Raw genomic sequence first — 24,849 nt, forward strand, 5'->3', positions numbered from 1 at the left:
AAAATTTGATTAATTGATTTTGATTGAAAATTGGGACCTGATGTGGAAATATTTATATGTAAAAAAGGTGTTCTGAAGTGCTGAATCCAGTTCACAAAGTATTGCAGATGAAATTTAACAGGTGAAAGGCGTTGACTGGAAAATAGATTAGATTTAACGTAAAGCTATTTAGGAGTTTGCTAAAGTGGACAGCAGCTTTCCCTTTAGAGGAAAACCCGTCTCGTAGAAATGAGCTTACCTGGCACGTTAATTGACTGGTAAAATAATCAGTCCTTCAAGCTTGCCTAGCAGCAAGTGTTTATTTTTAAGGCGCCGGTGGCTCTCCTTAATCTGCTATAAAGGATTTAGTTAAATCGTTTACAGTCAATGCTGTGTTTCTCACCACAATTATAAATTAGATGCAGCAAAAAAAAAAAAAATAAAAAAAAATTCTATATGCATTTGCATCTCGAAGCTAATGCGAGGAGAGTACTGGGTGAATTTTGAATGTTACAGACTGTGCAGTTTAATTCATGCACCATTCTTCACCAGCAGATGGCAGCATTGCAACACATGCAGGTCTCGAACGTGATTCACTTTGGTCTTGTGCCAACAGCGTGTACTTTGTGCAGACAAACGTCATTGCGAAGCATGTTGCATAACCCGCAGCACACAGACAATTCAATACTGAGGTATGTACTTTAGCTTCATAGTAAAGTACAAAACGTTCCATTATCAGGGATCCGTTGGTGATTCACAGAAACATTTTCGTTTTATTATTCAATGTCAAACACCGGCAGACTTCAGTCATGAATACACATGTCCACTTCATAATGCCTCACAAACCTTCAAAATAAACAACAGATCAACACCAGCAAGAAAGAAAAGTTACAGTTTCTGAATGACATGACAGGGAAAAGGCACTTTTCACATTATCAAAACAGCCATACATGTTAGACAGTTAGGCGTTGTATGCAGTGACAAAACTACATTCAGATCATAACAAATAATCTGGCATAATAGTTATTGTTGCAAATCTAAAATCTACTTTTAAAAAAAAATCATTTTTCCTTCAGATATGTAAATATTAAAACATAATTTCCTGTTCTTGGTACATATTTCTAAGCTTATAAAAAAAAGGAGTAAAAAATAATCCCATGTTAGCTTTAATTTATTAAAATATATAGCTTAAGTTAATATGCATTTAAACACATAATGAATTTATAAACTGTTGCACTTTAAAAGGGATGGAAAAACCATTTAACTTTAAAACATCAAAATGAAACCAAGAATACCCAATCGTTTATAGAAATCCATCCCAGATATAATACCCCGAGAAAAAAGGAGTGTACAATTGTCTATGCCCCACATACGAATAAAATTTGTAATTTGAGCGTGGACTGAGAAGTGATCAGTTGTTCTTCTGAACAGAAGAGTAGTACTCCACCAACACCTTCCAGGCTTTGGGGGCCATGAAGCCGTCGGGCGGGTTCTCTCCGCTCCGAGCCAGGTTCCTCATCTTGGTTCCAGAGATGAACTCAAAATCCGCATGGCTGAGAAATTAAAGAACAACAGAGGGGGGGACACGTCATTAGAACTATTAGATTAGAAATAAAAAACAGAAGGATGGTTTGGCTCGGCTTAAGACAAGGATTTGTGGTTTCCTGCAAAGTAATTCATATCTGCTCAAGTGTTCCATTTTCTGTCTGATAACCAGGAGCTTTTGTACGTTTGTTGAGATTTCATGTGAAGGATTTAAAATACCTGAAAATGAGCCACATGTTTGATTTAGGAGTATTAGGACAGACATGAATCTAACAGTTGCAGGAAAATGACCCTTAAAAGATTGCATGTGATGACACCTTTCCTATAAAGTATTGACTTAGGAAGCTGAATACAACTGCAGGTTGCACCTCTCAATATATTCTTAAAACAAAATCCCAATAAAATGCATTCAATTTCAGCTCTCTTCGTGACAAAATGCAGAAAAGTTCAAGACGGTATGAATTGTTTTGAGCGTCACTGTTCAATAAAGTTAAATAATCTGTCTTTGCGCACCATTCTGGGCTGTAGAAGTCCATGGCCTTCTTGGTCTTGTTGTAAGCAGCGACTCTGAAGGGGATGATCTCCACAGAGGTGAGGCCGGGGGCCATGGTGAGAACCTTTCCTCCGTGCGTGGGGTCATACATATCCTGCTTCGTCACAGGGTGAGGCATGCCGGCTGGGTCGCGGCCAACGATGTAAAAGTTCGCCCCGGCAATCATCCTGGCTCTGCAGTGCCATTGCACCTGGAAGACATCCAGACCGACGAACTCAGCCCCGACACGGATTCACCAGCGACTGGCAATTTAACCTCTGGCTGAACCATTTCTCTTCACCTCTGTGGGTCCAGCGTACATCATGGGCGAGGGGAAGATGGCCACGATGGTGCTGGACGGGTCCAGGACGCCCTCCTCCAGGACAGCGGCGTGCTGCCTCATCCTCCAGCTCAGAGGCACGTCGTCGTCTTTGGTCCAGCCCCCGAGAGGATGGAGCAGGAGGACCGGGTTTTTGTAGCCCCGATCCAGGAGGCGCCGCTTGGTGTCCTGCATGAGGAGGGCGTGACCGTTGTGCACTGGGTTGCGCAGTTGGAACGCAAAAATAGCATCTAAGGAAAAAACAAACAAAAAAATATATATATTTTAAGCATCACCAAAGCATTGCTGCACAACCAGGGACTCAATATATATGAAGATTATTGAGATTATTAATGAAAGTCACAGCAATCATGCTTATCATACTTTTTAAATGAGTCATATAGACTGTGGTGTTAAATTCAGCTTCACACTGCATGGCGGTTAGGGTTAGAGGCCCGCTTTTTATGACTGTAAACAAAATAAAGTAAACACCAGAAATGTTGCTGTCACCGTGGCTTTATTGCTCACTCTAATAAAGCTGTAAAAGGATGCAGTTCAACACGGTGTCGAGGTTAGAAACCATCCAGAGCCTGTGATGGTTTAAATCTTTTGTTGGATGTTTATAAAGAGGGAGAAACGTAAAGAAATACAGAAATGTAAGCCAAGACCAATAAAAACATACTTCCAATTGTATTATTGGATAAATTATTACATTGAACAATTTTCAGCCAGCAGCACATGCCACAGTGGATTCAAACGCAATCCAAAAATACTTTAGTGATCCCAATGGGAAATTACATGTTGTTGCAACTCATATTAATTCAAATTCTTCAAAGAATTATTGTAGAGAAATGAGACGTTCATCTCATCGTTTCTCTTTGATGATGCAGAACCTCAAGCATCAGAGGTGCTCATGCAGGTTTACATTTACTACCATTTCCCTTTTTGATCCGTTCCATTGTTTGTCTGAAAGGAGAGGAAAGAATCCTGGATTTCTAGGAATGAAAGAAGTTGGATGCAAAACCTCCTACTTTTATTGGCCTGTCTGGTTTCGACGTGTCCAAATACTTGAATATTAACTATTCACTTAATGACCCCATGATGCCCGTTTATGATACCTTTTTTAACAAGAAGCTTTGGAGAGTTTTCTAGCCACCCTTATCATCTTGCATACATTCTATTTATTAAGTATGGGAAGTTTGATAACTTCCTTGTGTCCATTTCCCAACTCCCTTTACATGAAAGGCATGTTCTTTGGTTTTTCCCAAAAACCAATTAGAAAAAGAGCACTCTTAGTCATATCACGCTTGCACTAGAAACAAATAGGAAAATCCTTGACAGTGTCAATACTATTCTGTGTCAAACACAACAAAGTATATTGTTTAGGTGTTGAAATTTTTCAAGTACACACTAAGTACATCTTCCCGTCACCTAAACTCAGTTGTGAGCCTAGACTTTGCCGGTACAGGGTTGATTACATGTAATCAGCTCGATGACTTATCCTCCAGAACAATAATTCAGACTTTCCAACCTGCTTGCATGGCTTTGAACTTCTGCTTGAGCTCCTTGGGAGTCAGGCGGTACTGATCCAGTCCATCGTTCCATTTGATCCGCTCCAACACCTCCAGGTCGCCGCCCACTAGCCAGTCGCCTCCTTCCATAACCATCTGCACAATGAAAACAGATTCAAAGTGAAGCACAGCAGAACATTGACCAACCACTAACCCCCTCACTAGGAGGTCTCCCAGTTTGATACCAGAACTTTGAATAGTTTGAATGTTTTCTCTGTGAAAGCCTTCCCAATGTCCAAACGTGTGTATGATCTCTGAATAGGTCATTTTAAATTACTGCTGGAGTATGTGTTCATGAGTTTGTTTCTCTGTAATAATAGACAGGCTGCACATCCGGGAAATTTGTTTTGCATTGCGTGGCTGCAAAACAGCCATGTAAAATGTTTCAGATCATCATATTTTAATAATACATCCTGCTCCCAAAAACAGATAAGAGCTTTGGAGTGATCCTATCAAACTCCAGAGTTAAATAAAATTAGAATGTGTGGCATGATCTTAAACAGGTTCTTCTTTGTTTTTTGTAAAAGGCCGAGACAAACACTTGATGGCAAGGCAAGATTTGCAGAACCAGGTTAGGTTTAGGAGCCAATCCTTTTTCCAACAGGGCCGGGTGGGTTTGAATAGCTTTTTTTTTTTTTCCTTTTAAGATTACTGCTTTCTGATCACCTTAATGTAAGGCTGCTGCGGACACGTGGTTCCCCACTGTCTGGCACAGCGTTCCTCCTTGCGATGTGCGTAGAACTCAGGATTCCTGAGGATGGCCACACGGGAGCCCTGGTACTCCAGAGCTATGGCTACACAACCGTCCAGCTCCTGCTTGGTCTCAGTGCTCACAGGTAGAACAATGGGAACCGACAAGTTGATGGTGCCGCCTGAAACAAAGAAGAAAAATAATAATAATAAAAAAAAGAACAGGTCAGCTACATAATAACCTATTCTCGGCCTCTTTACTCTGAAACCCCTAAATTAAATAAAGTGTAGTGGCCTTGGAGGTGTGTTAGAAGCAATGGGGATAAACACAGAAACCTATCAAAATAAAATAAACCCACAGAAAACAAATACTCAAGACAAATAGTCATTTGTACCCAATTTTGGATAAATGTGGAACCATTACAGAGTTAAGTTGAGAACAGCTTAATGGAAATGTGGAGGTATTTTAAGAAAACCATTGATAGTTATGAGGAAGGGGAAGAATTAGACTCTGTTCCTTACAGTGCTACATGAGGAGACATAAAAAACCCCACATTTCTATTTATGTAATGATTTACACTGTACTTATATTTTTGGCTGCTGACTACCAATGTATTCGTACGCACATGTGAACATCCATGACTGAGGGCTGCGTTAGAGACAGGGAACATTAAGAAGATTGCCAGAGTGGTCATCTCTCACCATCCAACAGGTTGCCAAAGTGCAGGACCTGGAGGAACTCTCTCTCCCTCATGAAGCCCTTTAGAGGACTTGCCCAGCCTTCAGCTAAGACCTGCACCCACTGTAGATCCAGCTGAGGATGGAGAACATCAGCATTACTCAAAGACCCAAACCCCAAACAGTCTGCTGAGAAAAAAAAAAGTTCACTCATTCTCCAAAATAGCTTGAGGGCACCTGGAGGAAAGCAGGAGAAAACTTTGTCAACAGCAACAGAAAATGCCCAAGCACTGTAAATAATCACCTTGGTGATGCTGATGGTGGGCAGAGTGCTTGCGTCTGCGACGGCTAGATGCAACTTGTTTTCCGGGACAAAGAGCTCATTCACCTCCTCCATGATCTCGCTTGGTACGATGTTCTGCAGACAGTGCAGGGAGAAAGAAGAATTGTGAATCAGCAAAAGTTTGTTTCATCACTTGAAACAGTTGTAAGAACATCCGGGGATTTTTTTTTTTGCTTTCAAGAGGATCTCATGAAATGCACGTTGCGGCATTCTTATCTCTTGATCATAAAGACGAGTTCTCAAGTAAGAAGAGCTGACGTGACTTTGATATTTCTGTCTGTCTCCCTTCTCTCCATTAAATATTTGCTTTGAAATTATTTCAGTTCATCAGACCAACAGATACCTACACCAAGCTAAAGAAAATGTGTAATGAAATGCCCAGTGTCATTTTTTAAAAATCGTATCTCTTTCCTACTAATAAACCATCTTGTACATGTTATCTGAATTCTTATCACACTTCAAAAGCCGGCTACGTTAATAATGTAATATTAATAACAATTGTAGATTTGTAGTTTCATAGCTGCTTAACATCCTGTCCAGTTTTAAAACATTAGAAAACATCATTCCTTCCCCAAGCTTTCCGCTGGTTGAGTTAACGACTGGTTCCAACATCTGATTACCTCTGACAGAGAGGTAGCTCACTGCTACGTCTGTCACTGCCGAAAACACCCAGCTAATAGCTTCCATAAACACAACCTGACCTTTCGCTGACATCATTTTCAGCTTTCATGAAGGGCTAAAGTTCAGTTCAAAGGGCTTGCTCCAGAAATGTTTAGCAGGCTTTGCAACTTAAAGAGAATATGTTATTTTATTTGGTTAGTTCAATATGGCAGATAAGTCTTCCACTTTAAAATGTAAGAAAACATGCGTAAATGAGCTATTAATTGGTTTTTTCTTTCTTTGTATAGCTGGTTTCCGTTCCTTTTTTGTGTTCACTTGCAGTGGTACAGATCCTTCAACACTTATTGGGCCTCGAGCTAATTTGTAAAAAGGTCGTAGGATCTATTTGCCATCACTCTCCTTATTCCTGGTTGGGTGTCTCTAACATGTTATTCCCTTTCACAAAACACAGGCAGGAATACTGATATCTTCATGTCTTTTGTGAAATAGAGAGAACATTTCAGGCGAAAGCAACAGTAGCATCCAATGTCATTGTAGCACTGAGAAGTCACCAGGAAAAACACTGGAGATCTCAGTCTATAAGAGCTGAGATCCATTTCTCCTGGATCCGAGCAAGCGAAGGACCGTCAGGCTCCCTGGCAACCACCCAGGTGAACAGGGGTAGGTAGGTAGCTGCAGTGCAGTTGTTACCTAACTAAATATGTTTCAGTATAACTAGGGAAATGGAATAGTAACATGGTCACTACCAGGAAAACCAGAATGTTATGTTTTCTTATGGGAACTGGTATATACCAGTGCATTACCAGAAAGCTCTCTGCAGTGTAATCATCACTTCACAACCTTAGTTGTAATAAGACTGACAAATATTTATACATATTTGCCAACCAAATTTATTTGGTATTAAAACCTTATTAGATATTATAAAGTTGCTGCTTCCTTTTTAAATCTTGCCGTAATTAGACAGAAGACAGCTGCCACTGACATGCGGGTTATTATATTTAAATAAAACTCAAGGAGTTAATCTTCATATCGAGTGTGCAACACTCAACTTGCAGTGTTGTACAACACCGACACCTGATTACTCAAGTCTGTTGAGTTCCAGTTTCTGTCCCCTGGTTCAGACTTTTTAATATGAAAAGTAGCAGGTACAAACACTAGTATTTTCCTACAGCAATTTCTCTTTTTAATGCAGGACAAGGTCAGGGGACTCGGTGATTGTCAGTGTTTGTAGTATCTGTCGGTCGACAGTGATATACACTGCTGCATTCTTCCCATTATATATTATGATTGATATTTTATGTCTTTTTTGTTATGTTTTATTGTTTTTTATTTTATTAATTTTGATACTTTGTCTTTTGATTTTTATACTTGCTGTAACATCAATCGCCCATTTGGGACATGAATAAATTTGAAGGCTGGATTTTAATAGGTTGTGTGAATGCTCGTGTTCAAAGCTGTTAACGTGTAATGGGACTAGCCACATTAATGCCAGATCTCGTTTAACCATTTGCCATGGTAATTTGGCCATGTTCAGAGGTCATGCATGGTCCTCATATTTATATTTATAAATATGAGGTTTCTGTCAGGTTTTAGGTTTATGTAGGTTTTCCCCCATAAACTTACATAGAAAATGTCTATGCTCTGTATAATTATCTGTGTATACTTAACACAGCGAATCGAAAAAGTCACAGTGACTCAACAGAAAATAAAATTCCTATCTCAGAGATATGGCTCTAAAAGTCTCTTGTGTTTACATATTTACCTTATCAGTAACCTATCAACCAGCACAGTTGAGGGCTAGGAAGGAGACTGAGGGTTGACAGTAATAATTCAAACACATGTAAGCACATGTAAGAAATAAAAATCAGCACTTGACAAATTAAAGAAACATCCACATTGTCTTTTACATATTTGGCTTCTCAGAGTTTCATTGTAACAAACATAAACCAATGTGCTAACAACACCAACACTCTTACAGCATCTTATTGTTATGTCCAGATCTATTTTTTCTTGAGTTGCAAGTATTTAAATTAGAAACAATTCCTGGAAGACCCATCCATCCATTTTCTGTTCACCCTTGTCCCTTAATGGGGTCGGAGGGTTGCTGGTGTCTATCTCCAGCCACATTCCGGGCGAGAGGCGGGGTTCACCCTGGACAGGTCGCCAATCTGTCGCAGTCCTGGAAGACCATCTGTGCAAAAAATGTTCTACACAGACATACAAAGTTGTGCAAAAGATTAAAAGCATACATTTGTTTATGTTTTGTTTTTGAGGAGCAAGGATTTCCTGTAATATTTCAGACTGGTCTTGAATAGCAATTATTGTCCTAAAGTCTTGCAACGTTGTTTTCTTTTAACGTTGGTTGTTCTTCTACTCCTTTTTGTTCTGTCATTGAACTTGATGACATGCAGTGAGCTCAAAAATTAAGGAAGTGAAAGAAAGAAAATCAACCAAGGCCAAAATATTTACAGCAAAAATGGGGGGAAAATTGTCCAAATCTGAGACATGCATAATGCTTCAATGGATTTCATATAAAAATATTTTAAGCTAATGAATCAATGAACCAGACAAGAGCTCAAGACAACTTGCATTAAAATAGCAAAAATACTTCAAACTCAAAGCTAAGCCTGTCCTCCAAAGCTCAATCCAGTTGGTGTATGACTTATATAAAGGTGACACTTTTATATCTGGCTTGGAACACGATATCCATGTTTGAGACTCTTATTTTGAAATACCCAAAGACGTAGTTCTTGAGTTAACCTGTTGTGTTGAGAGTTGACTAATGAAGACTTGACTTTGACCTGTCTAACAAGGTCTCTTACCTAACCAATAAAAGAAAAACTCTCAGCATTTTTAAGCTAATGGTTAGTCAGTCACAGCATAAGAATGCTGTGACTGACTAACCATTAGCCATTAGCTAACCATTAGCCATTAGCTAACCATTAGCCGCTAACAGAGCTAAAGTAGGCATCTGCTTCAGAGTTTTGAACTGATGCAAAACTAAACATACCATTTTATATATGTCAAATTATTTTATGTTTGTAATTTTTTAGAGTCAACCAAGAAATGGTGTTTTGAAATAGCGACAAGCTGCTGTTGAGCTAATATCAGATCTAAAATCTATTTGATGCGTCATCACAGCAGGGCTTCAGTGTTTCAGCGTTTTGCCTGTTTTATGTCTGAATGATTCTTAATTTATGTGGCTTAAAAACAGGATAAGCGACTTCTCTACAAATAGCTAAGCAGTGAACTGAAAATGAGTACAAAACCAACTTCAGAAAACATAATGAAATACTGCCTAATTAGCTCATTCTCAAATATAGGCCAGGCAAGTTGCTTGAAAGTGAACACTAAATAGGCAATACTTTCACAAAATAAACACAATGTACTTTGCATTTGAGGAATGTCTAAACCAACACAGCAAAACTAATAAGTCATAAGATTTGGCTTGTTTGTTGAGCTAAATAATGAGTCTTTGGCTCTCCGTATACTTGCCACACCTTGTATTATTTCCACATATCCACTGTTTGTAGCTTAAATACCCAACCACTCATTTTCCTGTTTCAATGTTTTCTCAAACAAGATTATAAAAAGGCTACCACGAAGTTCTCGTCTTTGGTTTAAAACATACAAATGTCGATCTTCCGGGGTCGTCGTGAATGTCTTCATGCCTTAATATTTTTAATTCTTTATTTTTCAAATGTGCCTGGCATAAAGTAGCCCCTCCTTGGTTATATTTAATTTGCTTTGTGACATCCACAAGCACCTGTTTAAACTGGGATATACATTGTTCTTTAATGTACTTATGTGGTTCTTTGGCCACGTCCCATCTGGGAACAATGTGTGCTGACAGTAGCTTTTTTGGAAGATGAAAAAGTAAGCTGATCCTGAAGGAGTACCATACGCTATCCAAAGGTAAAGTGCTCAAGATTCTTGCTCCTCCGCCTACCTGATCCTGGAGCAGCTCCAGCAGCTGATGAATGCACTCGTTCACAGTCAGCTCTCCAGTTTTTAGAACAAGCTCTGGTGACTCTGGTCGCTCATACTCTGAATCAATCCCAGTAAAACCTTGGAAAATATGTCAAACCACAGAAATGGTAGTTTACATAAACAGGGTTATGGGTATTAGCTGTAATAGACAGATTGTAAGGCTAACATCAACAGAAAGTGTTGCTAAACAGACCTTTAATCTCTCCAGCACGGGCCTTCTTGTAAAGCCCTTTCACATCCCGACTCTCACACACTTCAAGAGAAGCATGGACAAAGACTTCCAAAAACTTTAGCCCGGCACTCTCATGCACCTTCCTCGCCTCATTACGGTCCTGTGGATGCAAAGAGCATGTAGTCTCTAATTACACTCAGTTACAAAACATGTTAGTCCTGACTAACATGTTAGTGCTGACTAATATGTTCGTGCTAGTCAGAACATGAATGTGCAGAGCAACTGTTGAAGTGATTTTTAACATTGTCTGTCTGTATCCTCCCAGAAAGAAGATGTTTTCCAGAATGTCCTGTTTACTCTATTGTCACTTTCACAAAACTTAAAGGAATAATTTCTGGAATTTTCCAATAAATGTTGTCCAAAATTAATGAAACTTTCTACGTGGAATACTTCCCCAAAGCCTACAATTTTCCACTTCTAGACCTTCCTGAGTATTTTCAGAAAATGGGGTTTATATGTTGGGACTTATAGCAAGGTATTTTGCCAGAACCTAGTGTTCCACCTTAGTACTGGCAGGGTGAGTTCTGGAATTGACCAGCCTCTTGTTGTTTTTAAATGTGTTCTATTGATAAACTGACTTAAATTGACGTAACCTATCAGGAAATACGGACTGTATTATGTATTGAGATCAGAATGTGCTCTGGGCTCCCCCTTTCTCTTTCATCTATCTTTAAGTTTAGAATAGATCTACAGGTGAGATAACTGCTTTCAGCAAGTGACATTGTTGCAAAATGTCCTCTTACCTTGGTGAAAGGTGAGATGAAACTGGTAATGCAAACAAGTCCGGCGTCAGCAAAAAGTTTTGCCACTTCAGCCACACGTCGTATGTTTTCCTCCCGGTCCTCATCAGAAAAGCCTAAGTTCTTGTTTAGGCCGTGGCGAATGTTGTCACCGTCGAGTGAGTAGCAAGGAATGGCGTGGGATACGAGGTACTCTTCCAAGGCAAAACTAAGAGTCGTCTTGCCAGCGCCAGACAAACCTGATAGGGATTGTTAACAGAATGCACGTTAAGTCAAAGAAAAAGGAAAAAAATAGAGAGCAAAAGGGAAGTCTACACATCAATGAACCTGTGAGCCAGATGGTACAGCCTCTGAAGCCCCCCCGAGTGCCCACAACCTGCCCTCTCTTGTTCCGACTGACGTGGTGAGCCTGGTAGACCACATTGGTTGACCTTGTGAGGTCCTAAGATTGAAAACCAGACACAAAGAGGAAGTTCAATTTGGTTTGGTGGATAGAAACTTTTCAACATTACATTATGACAAAAAAGTGCTGCAAGAAAAATGAAACGGACTCAGTTGGACAGCATTTTTTCCCAAATCTAATGCCAATCAATCCCAGTGCAGTATTTATTCACTTGGAAGTACCAGTTTAATAGCGTTTACCAGTGCTCATCCGTGCCCAATGACAAAGCTGAATGATCGTAGTAAGATTGGTTTTATACGCTCAACTGGAAGATAATAACTGGCTGCCTTAAAGTTTGAATACACCATCCCACTGAGAAGAAGGAGCGACTTCTTCTCAGTGGGTGGCGTAAGGAGGAACAGCTAAAAGCAGGCAGGATGGAGGAAGAAAACTGAGACTGATGACACAATGTGACCAGTGTGCTGCTTTCTGCCCAGAGATGATGTGGCATGGCTTGTGCCCACACAGTCAGGCCGGAGCACCAAGTCTCCCTTCTTTCCTACATACATGGGCCTACAGCCCTTACACCTAGGGCTCAAATAGCCAACCATACTCCACCCTGCTCTTCCCTAACAGGACCTCACTGCTCTTCTGAGGAGATTTCCTAACAGAGTCTCCTTTCACATACAAACACAGAACTGACTCTGAGAGTCCATTCCTCGGACACGTCACACATCCCAGAGTGTTCTTTCTATCAAAGAAAGAACACTCTGGGATGACAGCAGCATTATGAAAATTACTTTTTAAATTACTCTTAATCCCTGCAGTAACTAGTCATTATCTGTCTCATTTACACCGTACATAATAGAAATATATATTTTATTGGGTGAAACTAAGAAGATGGGTTCTTAGACCCCCCCCAAGTCGTCTTTCTAGGCTTCCGTAGCAAGATTTTTTTTTTTTTTCATCAGTCATAGTCAGACTTCAAGGCATGAGGTCCAGATATGAAGATAAATACAAACATGTTTGCGCAATTATCCTATCAGTGTGGTCTTTCTTATCCATTTTACAAATTTAGATTTTGTTGGTTTTTGTTGAGCAAACTGTGAAAATGACCCCGTTGAAGTTTCTGTCCGTTAATGATTCAGAAATGAAATGTGTCACAATTTCCCACGAAAAGTGACTCAGTCAGTTACAGAAGCTACAGCACAAATATACCAGCGCTAATAGATTAAATATCTGTGTCAGATAAGTTTTTAGAAGAAAAGTTATCCCAGCAGTATATTGAAGATCTGTGGATGCATATGGTGCATCAGCGTGCTTTAATTGCATCTGCATGCCTTTCCGACTAAAATCTCAACATAAAGGCATGTTCTCGACGCCGGCAGCATTCCTGTGCTCAGTTCCACAGTGGCTTCTTTCTCTCCCTTCACAAAACACCCAATGTTAGCGGTGGGCCAGACTGACATGGATAAGTTCCTACTACAACTGGCCTATTCAGAGTCAAAGGCAAGGCTGTGACCATCACACCTGGGTATACAGTGAAGGCGCATAGAGAGCGAAAGCTGCTTTGCGGGAGAAAAAAACTAAACTTTAAATGAACAACTAAGTGTTACTGTGAGGCAAGACAACACAAAGAACATTTGCAAACAGGCTATCTTTACGATGATCACACAGACTGCAGACAGAGGACCGGGAAAGGAGGGCATTTCCGATGGTCAGTCTGCGAAGACTGACCAGAAGTTACTTGACGCATATTTTTTACGAGTGCTGGGCGTCTTTACAAGACTTATCCACCCCTGGAAAAAAAAAACATTTATCCTGGTTTCCATGGAAATAAATCGTATTTACACAGAATTTTCTCTCGCCGTTGTCTGCATGTCTACTCACAGTACGGAGCTTTTTCACACTGGACATTTCGTACCACCGACGTACAGCTGGACACCGGGCTCGAACCGCGCAGAAAGACAGCCGCAGGGCCTGGATGGTCGGGGACTTCGTAAAGTTCTTACCACGAAACTTTTTACGGCTGCCTTTAAACCGGAGGAGGGTTTTTTAAAAACCGCTTTCAAGACACGTAGCAATCGACTGGCCCAGCCCCTGGTACCTCCCTCATGCTCCGACGTCTAATATATTAGCATAATTGGCAGCTTTGCAAGAAAAAGCTCACGTAAAGGCGGAGAAAAGTACAGTGATTTGTCACGGTGCTGCTTGTCCAGCTGGATTGTGAAATTTATGAGCTGTTTCCTGGTCAAACAGTAGGCTCACGAGCGACTTATTAAGTTGTAGTTAACAGGTCGTTCACACAAAGTGAAGTTAATAACTGTTGAGGTAGCCTATTTATGAATTAAAGAATAAACTAACCCCTGAAAGGAAGGGAACGTTCTGGCCCATCACCCTTTAACCAAAATGTTCTAAAAACTTTCACTTTTTTATTTATGTATTTTTTTTAATAACTAATCTGAAATAGACAACCAGTTTCATCTTCAGTACGTATAAAATTGCAGAAGTAAAATAAAGCCCTGCAGGATTTGCCTAAAATTGGATCTATGTCAAAACGTTCAAATGCAAATTCAAATCAATATTTGGTTTTCAATTAGATTTCAAATCCATCTTTGATCTCACACTTTATTCACTCATCAGTGTTCAGCAAACAGGTCAGTAGTCTTTTTTCAAACACAAAGCTGCTCATTATGGGATGTGCAACAGGTTCTGCACATCCCAGGTTTCTCGGGAGTTTGTTAAAGAGCTGAGGGGGATAGAAATTTATTTCTGCCTCACCTGGTTTAATTCTGGAGTGGCGAACACTAGGAGTTCTCTGATGACCTCAGGGTTCTGAATGGTTCATATTTACAAAGCAAATTAAAAATATTTTTCAGCCTAAACCAGTATAGAGCTATTGCAGAAAGAAGCAGTGATATAACAACTCTTGCAATAAGATACATTAATTCTTGGTGTTGTTCAGGACTCTTGCAGCAACTTACATTCTACTACCCACTTTATTAGGCACACTTGTTTAATTGTTTTTTACCATAAACAGCAGCTCAGTCATCACAGTTCATAACCTCTGTAAAAAGTTTACCATTAAAAGTGGTAAAGGTGACTTGTTGGAGTTCAGCTTAAGAATGGATCCTTGTGTTTTGGGTTTTGCTTTGAGGGGATTTTTTGTATCTCACGTTTTTGTTGTTTCTCTGTTTTCCGTATTTCCCTTTTGGTGTTTATTTACCCATCCTCTCCCTGTCACCTTCTGACAGTATGCCTGTGAGCTGCATACATACATGTGCCTCCAAGATTACATGATCCTCTTGTGATGTTTCTGCCATGCACACTGGCTGATTCCTATTCTTCCCCCTTTAAGGCTCTTGATGGTTCCTTCTCCACGTTTGATCCCTTTTGCGTCCTTGTTTTTCTTATTTCCCCCTGTTTGTCTTGGATTTACTCCGATTCTGTATTCTACCCCACCCATCCTCCTATTCGCTTTGTTTGAGTCCCCATCAATAAAACATGAAAGGACTTCCACCGTGATGTAATGTTCCTTACATCTTAGAGTGATTGTCTCTTAACAAATGCGGTTCATGTAAATAAATAAAGTGTTCATTACTGCAGTTTGTTAGCAAAAAACTTTGAGCATGAGTCACTTTTACAGTGATCATACAATAATGAAAAAAAGCTTGTGGAATTAATCCAGGAAAATTTCCAAAGCAAATGCTGGTTTTAAGACTGAAATACAAATGAAAGCATAATGTACAGTTGTGTACAAAATGATCACAGTGTATTTCAAAAGGTGAATCTCAAAATCTTGCAATGCGTGTTGCTTTTAATCACAAAAGTGCATCAAGACCACACTTGTATCCCAAAGGAAAACACAATGAAAAAAAAAAAATCCAATTTGTAATAAAGTTACAAGAAGGGAAGAAAAATGGAAAATGCTTTTGCAATGAAATAGCAATGTATGGATCTTTCTTTCCAACCTTAATATAAATATTTAGAATCATATCTAACAATTGCTTCAAAAAAATCATTGTCCCAAATGTTTTACATGGAATCTACCAGCTTCTGGCTCCTTCCATCCATCCTTTTTCTATACTCACATATCTTTGCAAGGTGGTGCCTGTAATTGGATCAGGGCAGATCATTCTGGGTAAGTGGCCAGTTCATCACAGGCTACTGTCAACTTTAAACAATTATTTCAACACAGCATATTCAAAATTTCTTCCACGTTTGACCTCAGAATCACCTTATTCTGATATCAATCCACAAATTTTTGAGTGCAATAAAGTTCGGAGATTATAGGCTTGCCCACTCCAAAATTTTTATTTTGCTTTTCTGTGTGTTTGGAGTCAAACCTATGTTGAAATGTTTATTTTAAAGGCATTTTTGCATTAGGAAGGATGGGTTTTTGATTCATTCAAACTGACATATAAGCCCTGTTTTAAAATATGCTTCAGAAAAAGATCCAGATACAGACAGTCAAACCACGCGGTGGCAGAGCGGTGGTGCCTCACCTTTAGCTGAAATGAATGAATTCTGTTCTTCAGAAGAAAATCTTTAAGAAGAATGCCTGGTGACTTTAAGCTCAAGCACAATTGTGTCAAACAGTGAGACGATGATTCAGTCACACCAGCAACTCCACCTTTGAAGGGCTGAAAAACAATTAACCTTTTGGAGCATCCTAGTCTAAATCTGAACAAATACAAGAGGCTGTGTGTGACACACAGCCCGTTTAAGTTCTTTAAATAGTCCATTGAATCCTCAAATCTCGTCACTGTGACTGGACAGAAAATAGTTTTGCAAAGAATAACAAGCCAAAATGCTAACATAGCAATGTGAAAGACTCATTAAGAGTTACCACTTGAAAGTAGTTGTCGCTGCTCACTTCTCAGGCAATTCTTTTTTTCCCCACATGTGAGGTGGGTAGTTTGAAAATCTCTTTTTTTTTTTCATTTCGCTGAATGAAATCACGACTTTGACAGCTGCTTTATGTACCTTTATTGCACTTTAGCATTTGTTTGATGGCCTGAAACATTTAAGTGCAAGTGAAAACAGAACTGCACACATTTTTTTTTCACAACTCTAAATGCAATAAATTTATTAAACCCTGAATCATGAATCATCTTTAGTCAATCATAAATCACATGAATCCTAAAAAAATTCAACCGGTTTAAACGAAACAACATCCAAGTCACAGAAAAGCCAACTTTGGAAAAGCTTCAGTGAGGTGATCAGCTGTAATACTATATGGTAAAATGATCTAAATTTAATCTCCTAGGCAGGGAACACTTTGTGGCACAAAGACAACAATTAGCCAACAGTGAGGTATTAATGGCTTTCATTTTCAAAGCAATAAAAACAATATGTTGTCATCTGAAACACTGATTTGACTCCATTCTTCAAAGAAAAACATTAAAGCCAATAAAACCTTTGTTCCTTAAGGCTCAGCTGGTTTGAAAAGCTCACACACAGTCTCATAGTCACACCCGTTAAGCAGCTCCGCATACTGTCTTTTGACGTCCTCATAGAGCGGCATGGACTCCTGCCGGTCAGCCAGACCTGGGAAGACGACCGGCTGCTCGTTGACCAGAGGCTGCAGTCTGATGTCCCGTCCTCCGCAGTCGAACAGAACCAGGACCAAATTAGCAGCATACGGTAACATACGGCTGGTGCGGAAGGAGCGCTCTCTCTGTGAGGCGTAGTTGGCGGATGTCAGAGTTTCCCTGTCCTTGAAGAAGCCCAGGAGCGTGAGGAGGGGCAGGAGGGTCTCTGCGTGTCCGACCTGCACCGTCACGGCTTCAGTCACCGCCTGACCAGAACTGGAGCAAACAGAATCATCTGTGATTGAAGATGTCGACATGTTTTCAAGATGTCGATATGTTTTCAAATTGTTTTCAAGATGTCGATATGTTTTCAAATTGTTTTCAAGATGTCGATATGCTTTCAAATTGTTTTCAAGATGTCGATATGTTTTCAAATTGTGCTAGAAATGCCACTGCTGGTACCTTAACTGATCCAAGAGGCATTCTGGAATAAGTTTGATGTTGGCTTGATCAAACCCAATTTACCTTGGTTCAGAGTGCAAGTTGTGAACCAGGAAGACTTACTCGACTGCTCAGTGACCATGACTATTATCCAGAATACAAACTAATAATTTCATAATCTTGTATCTGGGTTGCACCCGGAGTTACAGTGGAAGGGTTTAAACCAAAACACTGACTCAGAAATGCATTTAATGAAAAGGGAAAACGCCCTCATGTTGGCCCCAAAGTCTTTAAGGCATCCCAGCTGGACTAGAGGGAGGGTTCTCAACGCCCCCAGCTTAGAGGAAAGGTTCTGACAGCATTTTTCCCCTTTTGCGCCCAGTGAGACTTGGGTGTAGCAAGTCATCTTGCTACATTTCATTTTCCTGTTGGAGGACTTTAACGCTTACGTTACTGCAAAAAGGGGTGACTGATCGGAACCAGAGATGAACTGTAGCTAGGTTTCAGTAAAAGACGCAGTTTGTCCATAACCAGGCTGATGTTTAAACATAAGGCTGTTCTAAAGGCACCGAATCCAAAGCCCATTACCCCCGGACTGTGATAATAATCATACTGCAAGAGAAGGAAGACTAAATTAACTTCCTCTTAAGATCCTAGGGACTGTATGTTCTTTGGGCAAATTGAAACCTTTAAGGAGATTTTATCTCAAAGTGGAAACAAATGGATTGAATGACTCTAAGCCAGAGGAGTTAGAAATGAAATCATTTTATTTTACTCCTAAATTTAAAAGCAGTTAAGCATGGCAGCCACCATTGTTTCACACTCACTTGTGGTCATGAACTGCTTTGTCCAGGCGACTGAACACGTCGTGGAACAGAATGCAGCTCGACTTGCTGTTGATGTCGTATCCATAGCCTCTTTTCCAGAACTGCTTCAAATCAAGTGCATACTCCATTACCTATTAGACCAGATTAAAAGGAAGAGATTATAAAGAATGAATGTAATAGCTGAATAACAGGGTCAGAGGTGAATATACTAGTGCCTATAATAAAAGCTTGCTAGTTTTTACAATTCTTATAAAAGAGTTTGAGCGATAATTTCTCTACTCTGTTCGTAAACAAATCTATCCTTTCCCCACAGACCCTCCTCATGATAAACATACACTTCAATTTTGAAGGAATTGTTCAATGACATGTTTATCAACCTGAGATACAAATAGTGCAGTGATAGTTCTCGCAATTTATTCATCTTACATGAACAAGTTGGTAAATGCACCAACATTACCAACTTGTTTTGAGGTGTTTCGTCAAAATTATGATATGACAACGATTTGAATGTGTGGTTTAATAACAAATGACTACTCTGCTGTTTGGACCTTCAGTCCCTATGTAAACATGCTTACTAGCCATCGGGTTGTTTCTGAGAAAGATTAAATGCTGTGCAAATTGTCAGAAGTACAAATAAACAAATTTTATTTGTAAGGTAACTGTATTAAATTTTAAGGTTTGCGTTGTTGGGAAATCTCTCGCTGTTACAGACTAAAGCCCAACTTCTTGGACTTCTAGAGACCTTTTGTTAATTTTTGAAATGAATAAATGAATATGTCCATTTATTAATAAACACAGAAACTACTATTGTAACTACTCCTGTCAAACTAAACATACCTAACTTGACGGCATATTTCTAAGTCGTCTAACATAAGAAAGTTGGCACTTTTCTCAAATAACTGTTGTATCCTGTACTTGTCTACTACCCACTAGTTGAAGATCGAAGTAAAAGAGAACTACACTGTTCTTAAAAGAAGATGAGTTTTCATGTGGTACAAAATGATTGTTTTGTGCCACAAAACAATCATTTTTTCTTTACAGGTAAAATAAGCAATTTTTAATAGAGGTATGCAACAAAAATAATTTGGAATTTCAATAAATCATTAACAGTAAAAAAAAAAAACGTTTTACTAAAAATTGTGTGCATTATAATACTTCAATTATTCAGGCATATTGAACCCATCAGTCCATAGGTTTTATTCTTATGGACGAATTTTTGCCATTTGTTTAACATTTACAACCAACATCTATTTGGCTGGGGAATTATAACATATCCATCACTATAAATGTTTACCTTTAACATAAAATATAGTAATCTGGATCAAATAAAAAAATCAAACATTTAAGATTTTGGAAAAGTCTTTTTTTTTATGATGGCAAACTCATAATCTATAATTTTCAAACTATGATTTGTTGTCAGGTTAAACCCAGCGGTGTCAATGGATAACTATGCTTTTATTTGTTTTTTGCCTTATAAATGTTTTTATGGCATGACGTCAAACACTGAAAAACTCCAAAAACGGAAAGTAATAATGAAAATGTTTTCAAAATTGGCAAATTTCAGTGATCCTTCTCTGTTGTGACAAAAAAAAATAAATAAAAAATGCAGAGACGAGTGTGAACCAAATCAGACAAAGGTGGAAACTGACAGGCTGCTCTCCTGGGCACACCTCGCACAGGGCGACGAACTGACCTGAATACTCTGAGCACAGCAAATCAGAGAGAGCACGTGACCTGAATCTTATTTGATGGTTTATAAAAGTCTCCAGCGGTTTGAGGGCATGCAGGTGATGGACAGGTCATACCTGTCCATCGACCTCGTCGAAGAGGCGGCACCACGGGGAGTTCACTGTCTTGATGGCAAACTCATAAGCACATAAGTAGAAGGCAGCCTCCACCATATCTGAGAGATAGAAGAAAATAAATTAATAAAAGAATATATGTGATTCACTGAATGTTTCATGTTGTAGCTCAATGTTAAAAATATCAATTGTTCAATTCAGAATTGTTTTCTGTCAAATTTCATGTTCCATATTTTACTCTGCAACCATCAGGCTCGACCCAATGTGCAATTTTTTTTTTAAACTTAGTTCCCTTTTTCCTCCTTCTTCTGTTATGTTTTTAAATACTGCAATCGTCCTTGGGGTATAGTTATCAATTTGCTGTAAACACAAATTCACAACCCTTCCTTCAGTTCAATACCATTTGGCACAAGCCAAACACAGATGAAAAAAATTTACCTGTAGCAGTTCATATTTGAGCATGTTTACTGCCAGTTCCTCCTACGGGTTTAGAGGTTAAGGGGTTAGAGGTCATCCTAACCCCTTGCAGTTTTACTCAAGAACAGGAGTAAAACTGCAACATACTCATGTAAAAATACTATTACAAACAATATATGATATTATAATATACAATATTATACATACATTAATGCATTATAAAAGGCAGAATCTATAGAGGAAAAAATTCTGTGAGGTTCTCAATGTATACACATAACTTTTGTCTTTGGACTTTTCCCTGTAGCTCATCGTCAGGGATACCTGGATGATTGGTTGTTCAGAGGGGTTGATGCTGCTGGTTTGGACTCTAAACACGCACCTGTATTTTGTTACATTTTTATACAAAAATCTTAATTTACAGGAACTCCTGCAGAAAATGCAATAGAGACGATAAAGGGTTAGAAGAATTAGATTAGGAAACAGCACCACCTACTGTTATTAATTCAGTACATCACGATCTAAAGACCTTCTCAATGTAAAATGTGAAATTAAAGTGGTACCTACTGGAGGATTCCTGCTTTTTTAAATTTAATTTAGTTCAATTTACATAGTACCAATTCACAACCAATGACCAATAGTTTTTTTCACTAAATAACAAAATCCATTAAGTTATAAAGTCATATTATATTCTTGCCTTTAATATTGTGTTGATCTAAAAAGCTAAGGTGCAGTCCTTATTACTTCTGTTGCACATTACTGAATTTAGTAACAAAACAAATATTAAATTGATAAACATAACTTATTGTGCCAAATATGTGTCGCAGATAATCCTTTATTGTGAAGCAGACATGGTGCTTCGGGAATTTTATTTTACATTATATTTAATGTCAGAATGGCTGCTTTCAAAATGAAAAGGTAAGCAAAAGTATTAAAAGTTTTGAGAACAAAAGACATAAATCCTGTTTTCAGACTGAAAATGTGTGCTCTTGGATTATGGCAGGAAAACTTCACCAGAAATGTGTACATCTTAGCTTTGTTTTTAAAATGTGTCCTTAATTAACATTTCACAAACTCAAATGAAAGGCAGAGACAACAGACCAACACAACACACACTTTCTGGTTTTAGAATAACTTACACATTCATTTATGTTTGCCTAAAACCTTACAACTCACCGTATGTGATGAGATGATATGGGACATTCAGACGGTCAGCGATCTTCTTCTGGACCCTCACCATCTCTGGTCCCTGTGTGAACTTGTCCATCTCTGTCAAAGCTGACGGGTTGTTGTCAACTTCCTGCACAAACTTGGTGCACTTGTCAAAGAACCTCATTAGAGCATCGTTCACTGCATGCTCAAACTCCACATCTGAAAAAGGGAAAAATAAGCCACCTGTTACACTGATCCCACAGAAACATCATTCTGTAATTAGTGTGGTTGTCATTGATGCTACCTGTGATGGCCCACGTCTCCATCAGCCCTGCTTTGAAGGACAGCGTGCTGTTCACACATCGGTGCTTGGAGCTGGTTATGAACTTGAAGAGTCCACCTCGAAGTTTCTCCTCAGAGACGATTGTCGGGAAGAGCTTTGACAACCTGACGGCCAGATGCTTCAGATCCTCCACACCTTTCTGGACCAGTCGACCGTCCATGTCCTCAGTGTACCACATCGTCCACTGGGTCAGGATATCTTGCAGCCAGCTCTCATTCCCGCGAGCGCTGCTCTGGACCAGCTTGTAAAGTTTCTGCATCTTCTTCACGTTTTTGCTCGTCGGGTATCGCGTCCCGTGTCTTATGACGGCCGTCAGATGGATTTCGCGACATTGCGGGGACGGAGGCTGCAAACCAGACCTGTTTACAGCGAGTATGTCCCGTATCAGGTAAGGGTTAACTTCCTCGTACCTTCCTTTCGTGCCGAAATACTTGGCGATGACCGGTATGTTTGGGTTTTCCTCTGGACTCGTATCGTTACGAAAACACCAGGAAAAGCCGGCTATGGTGGTAAAGAAGAGGATTTTGGATAGAAAGCTCGTCATGATGTCGCTTTGGTTTGCTCAGAGCCCAAATGCGTGACGTTATTCGTGTGGCATTCATCAGCCAATCAAATTGACGTGACATGCAGAGGCGGTTCTTGCCTTGACGAGACCGTGGGAGATCCCCTTCTTGTGCTAGAGGGGAGCTGGGTAAAGACCGCATGAAGACAAAGCACAAAAAACAAACAAACAAAAAAACCCACTTTAACCTTCGAGAGAGTTAAGCAATGTATTTAAAGCAGACAGATATAAGATAATCCATATCAAAAAGAAAGCAGACCACATGCTTTCTGGTTAGCATTGTCAGCTTGAAAGAAGACCTCTGTTAGGATCTGCTGCTGTTTAGTTGGATTTCAATCTTTTCTGTCCCTTTGTTCCTCTTTTATTTATATCAGTCTTGTTTCTGTATTATTTTAGTTTAGTTCTTCATAGTGTTTGTGGTCATGTGTATTTCTGTTCCTAGTTATTCTTAGTTGCTCTAGTAACAATGTTTGTGTAGCTGTTCTTTAGTATTACATTTTTTCCTAGTCCTCTGTGTTCTCTCCCTCTCTTGCCCCCCCTGTGACACTCTAGTTAATCCAAATTTGAAAAGCATTCTCTGCAATGTCAATATTCTAATCTTCACAAAGCAAACAAATAATATGTTTTCTTTGGTGAGCTCAAGGAGATTACAAACTTTCAAAAACAATATGTTAAATCATTCCAAAAATCCTTAACATTTTTACATTAAAACACAGGTTCTGTGCTTCATCAGATGTTCAGATTGGTAATTATAAAGATGAGATGGACTATTGTAGTTTTTAGCAAAAATTCACGGCTAATTAAATTTGCTAATCTTTGTATTGAGAGGAACAAAAAAGTATGACCTTAATATTGATTGTTCCATTCTTCCTAGTTTGGCTCAGATTAGTTAATTTCAACAGATTTTTATCTTTCTTTTTTTTAAGAAAATGAAAACAGTGCTAAACTTCAGCAGGATCATTGAGGCAGCTTGACTTGCTGTTGATGTCATGACCGTCTTTTTCAGAACACTTTCAGGTCACTTGCATACTCCGTAACCTGTTGAAGCAGAAAAAAGACACATGGAGCAATAATGTGAAGAAAAAGTCTAGAGTTCTTCAAATTATGAATCAGTTTTCTAACCTATGACCTCTTTGAACTTTTTTTTCCCCATTCTGACACATTAAAGGTAGAAACGTCATTGTATTTTCCAAATAAGGGTCTGAAAAGTGTGCTGCCAATTTGTTTTTGGTCAGCTGTAACAGTCTGACGGCCAGATGCTTCAGATCCTCCACACCTTTCTGGACCAGTCGGCCGCCCACGTCCTCAGTTTACCACATCGTCCACTGAGTCAGGATTTCATGCAGCCAGCTCTGCTCCTCTGTGAAATTATTCAGGACGATGTTGTGCAGCTGCTGCATGTCCCTGACGGTTTTGGCCGTTGGATATCTCGCCCCGTGTCTTATGATGGCCGTAAAATGGATTTCCCGACACTGTGACAATGGAGGCTCTAAAGAAGATCTGTTTACAGCGAGTATGTCCTGTCTGAGATATGGGTTCACTTCCTCATACCTCCCTTTGGTGTTGAAATACATAGCAATCCTTAACTGTCACGCGATGACGAACACAGAAAAATATCATAAAGCAGTAAAAAAGACAAAACATCGTTATGCACCTGTTTAGACTTGAAGGTTGCTCTCAGATAACACAAGCATCTGCTTGATGGACTGAGCAAAGTCCAGTTCAGTTTGTTTACTTTTGTTTCCTAACAGTAACCTGGGCAAATATGCTTCGCTCTATTTGGACATTGACAGTGAAGATAAAAAGAAACTTGTATAAATGGGAAATGAAACAACATGCATTAATACGTTGTTTCATACTAACAATATATTTTATGATGCTCTCTATCCATGAAGCTTTTTAATTTAATTATGCATGGCTTATCTTTGGAAAGCCTGTGAATATCATCTTTGCCGAAACAGATAAAGTTCATTTGTCAGATTAAAAGTACCTTTAAAAAATAACATTCAAACAGGTACGAACAGTGTTGGCATAGTTACTTTGAAAAAGTAACTTTAATTGGACTACTGATTACTCCTTGAAAAAGTAACTTAGTTATATTACTGACTACTTGATTTGGAAAGTAACTAAGTTACATTAAAAGTAACTTTTT

At 39.2% G+C, this 24,849-nt stretch overlaps 2 protein-coding genes across 2 annotated transcripts; both read right to left on the reverse strand.

Annotated features, from left to right (window-relative positions):
* Positions 1-728: 728 nt before the first annotated feature.
* On the reverse strand, positions 729-13,712 carry LOC122842975 (bifunctional 3'-phosphoadenosine 5'-phosphosulfate synthase 2-like). The gene is made up of 12 exons (XM_044137323.1): positions 13,513-13,712; positions 11,568-11,682; positions 11,244-11,479; positions 10,462-10,600; positions 10,228-10,346; positions 5,619-5,732; positions 5,339-5,450; positions 4,613-4,818; positions 3,907-4,042; positions 2,358-2,626; positions 2,038-2,267; positions 729-1,532 (listed from the first exon to the last, which is right to left on the reverse strand). Exons 1-12 carry the CDS (start codon positions 13,537-13,539, stop codon positions 1,391-1,393), a joined length of 1,845 nt encoding a protein of 614 aa, XP_043993258.1. The 5' UTR covers positions 13,540-13,712; the 3' UTR covers positions 729-1,390.
* Positions 13,713-16,587: 2,875 nt separating this feature from the next.
* On the reverse strand, positions 16,588-23,730 carry minpp1a (multiple inositol-polyphosphate phosphatase 1a). Its single transcript, XM_044137324.1, has 5 exons — positions 22,097-23,730; positions 21,817-22,011; positions 20,230-20,327; positions 18,425-18,555; positions 16,588-17,432 (listed from the first exon to the last, which is right to left on the reverse strand). The coding sequence occupies exons 1-5, from the start codon at positions 22,677-22,679 to the stop codon at positions 17,051-17,053; spliced, it is 1,389 nt and encodes a 462-aa protein (XP_043993259.1). The 5' UTR covers positions 22,680-23,730; the 3' UTR covers positions 16,588-17,050.
* Positions 23,731-24,849: the final 1,119 nt, after the last annotated feature.

The sequence above is a fragment of the Gambusia affinis genome, linkage group LG13 (assembly GCF_019740435.1).
Source record: "Gambusia affinis linkage group LG13, SWU_Gaff_1.0, whole genome shotgun sequence".
In the NCBI taxonomy this organism is placed as follows: domain Eukaryota; kingdom Metazoa; phylum Chordata; class Actinopteri; order Cyprinodontiformes; family Poeciliidae; genus Gambusia; species Gambusia affinis.

Bases quoted from the DNA above. Each gene is read 5' to 3' on its own strand.
- LOC122842975 (XM_044137323.1), bottom strand. From the start codon at position 13,539: ATGTCCAGTGTGAAAAAGCTCCGTACT. The intron at 11,480-11,567 runs GTTCATTGATGT...AATCCCTATCAG, and splicing joins CTGTACCATCTGGCTCACAG to GTTTGTCTGGCGCTGGCAAG. The intron at 10,601-11,243 runs GTAAGAGGACAT...TTGCATCCACAG, and splicing joins TCATCTCACCTTTCACCAAG to GACCGTAATGAGGCGAGGAA.
- minpp1a (XM_044137324.1), bottom strand. From the start codon at position 22,679: ATGACGAGCTTTCTATCCAAAATCCTCTTCTTTACCACCATAGCCGGC. The intron at 20,328-21,816 runs GTGAGTTGTAAG...TCTATCTCTCAG, and splicing joins ATATCATCTCATCACATACG to ATATGGTGGAGGCTGCCTTC. The intron at 18,556-20,229 runs GTATGACCTGTC...CTGGTCTAATAG, and splicing joins TCGACGAGGTCGATGGACAG to GTAATGGAGTATGCACTTGA.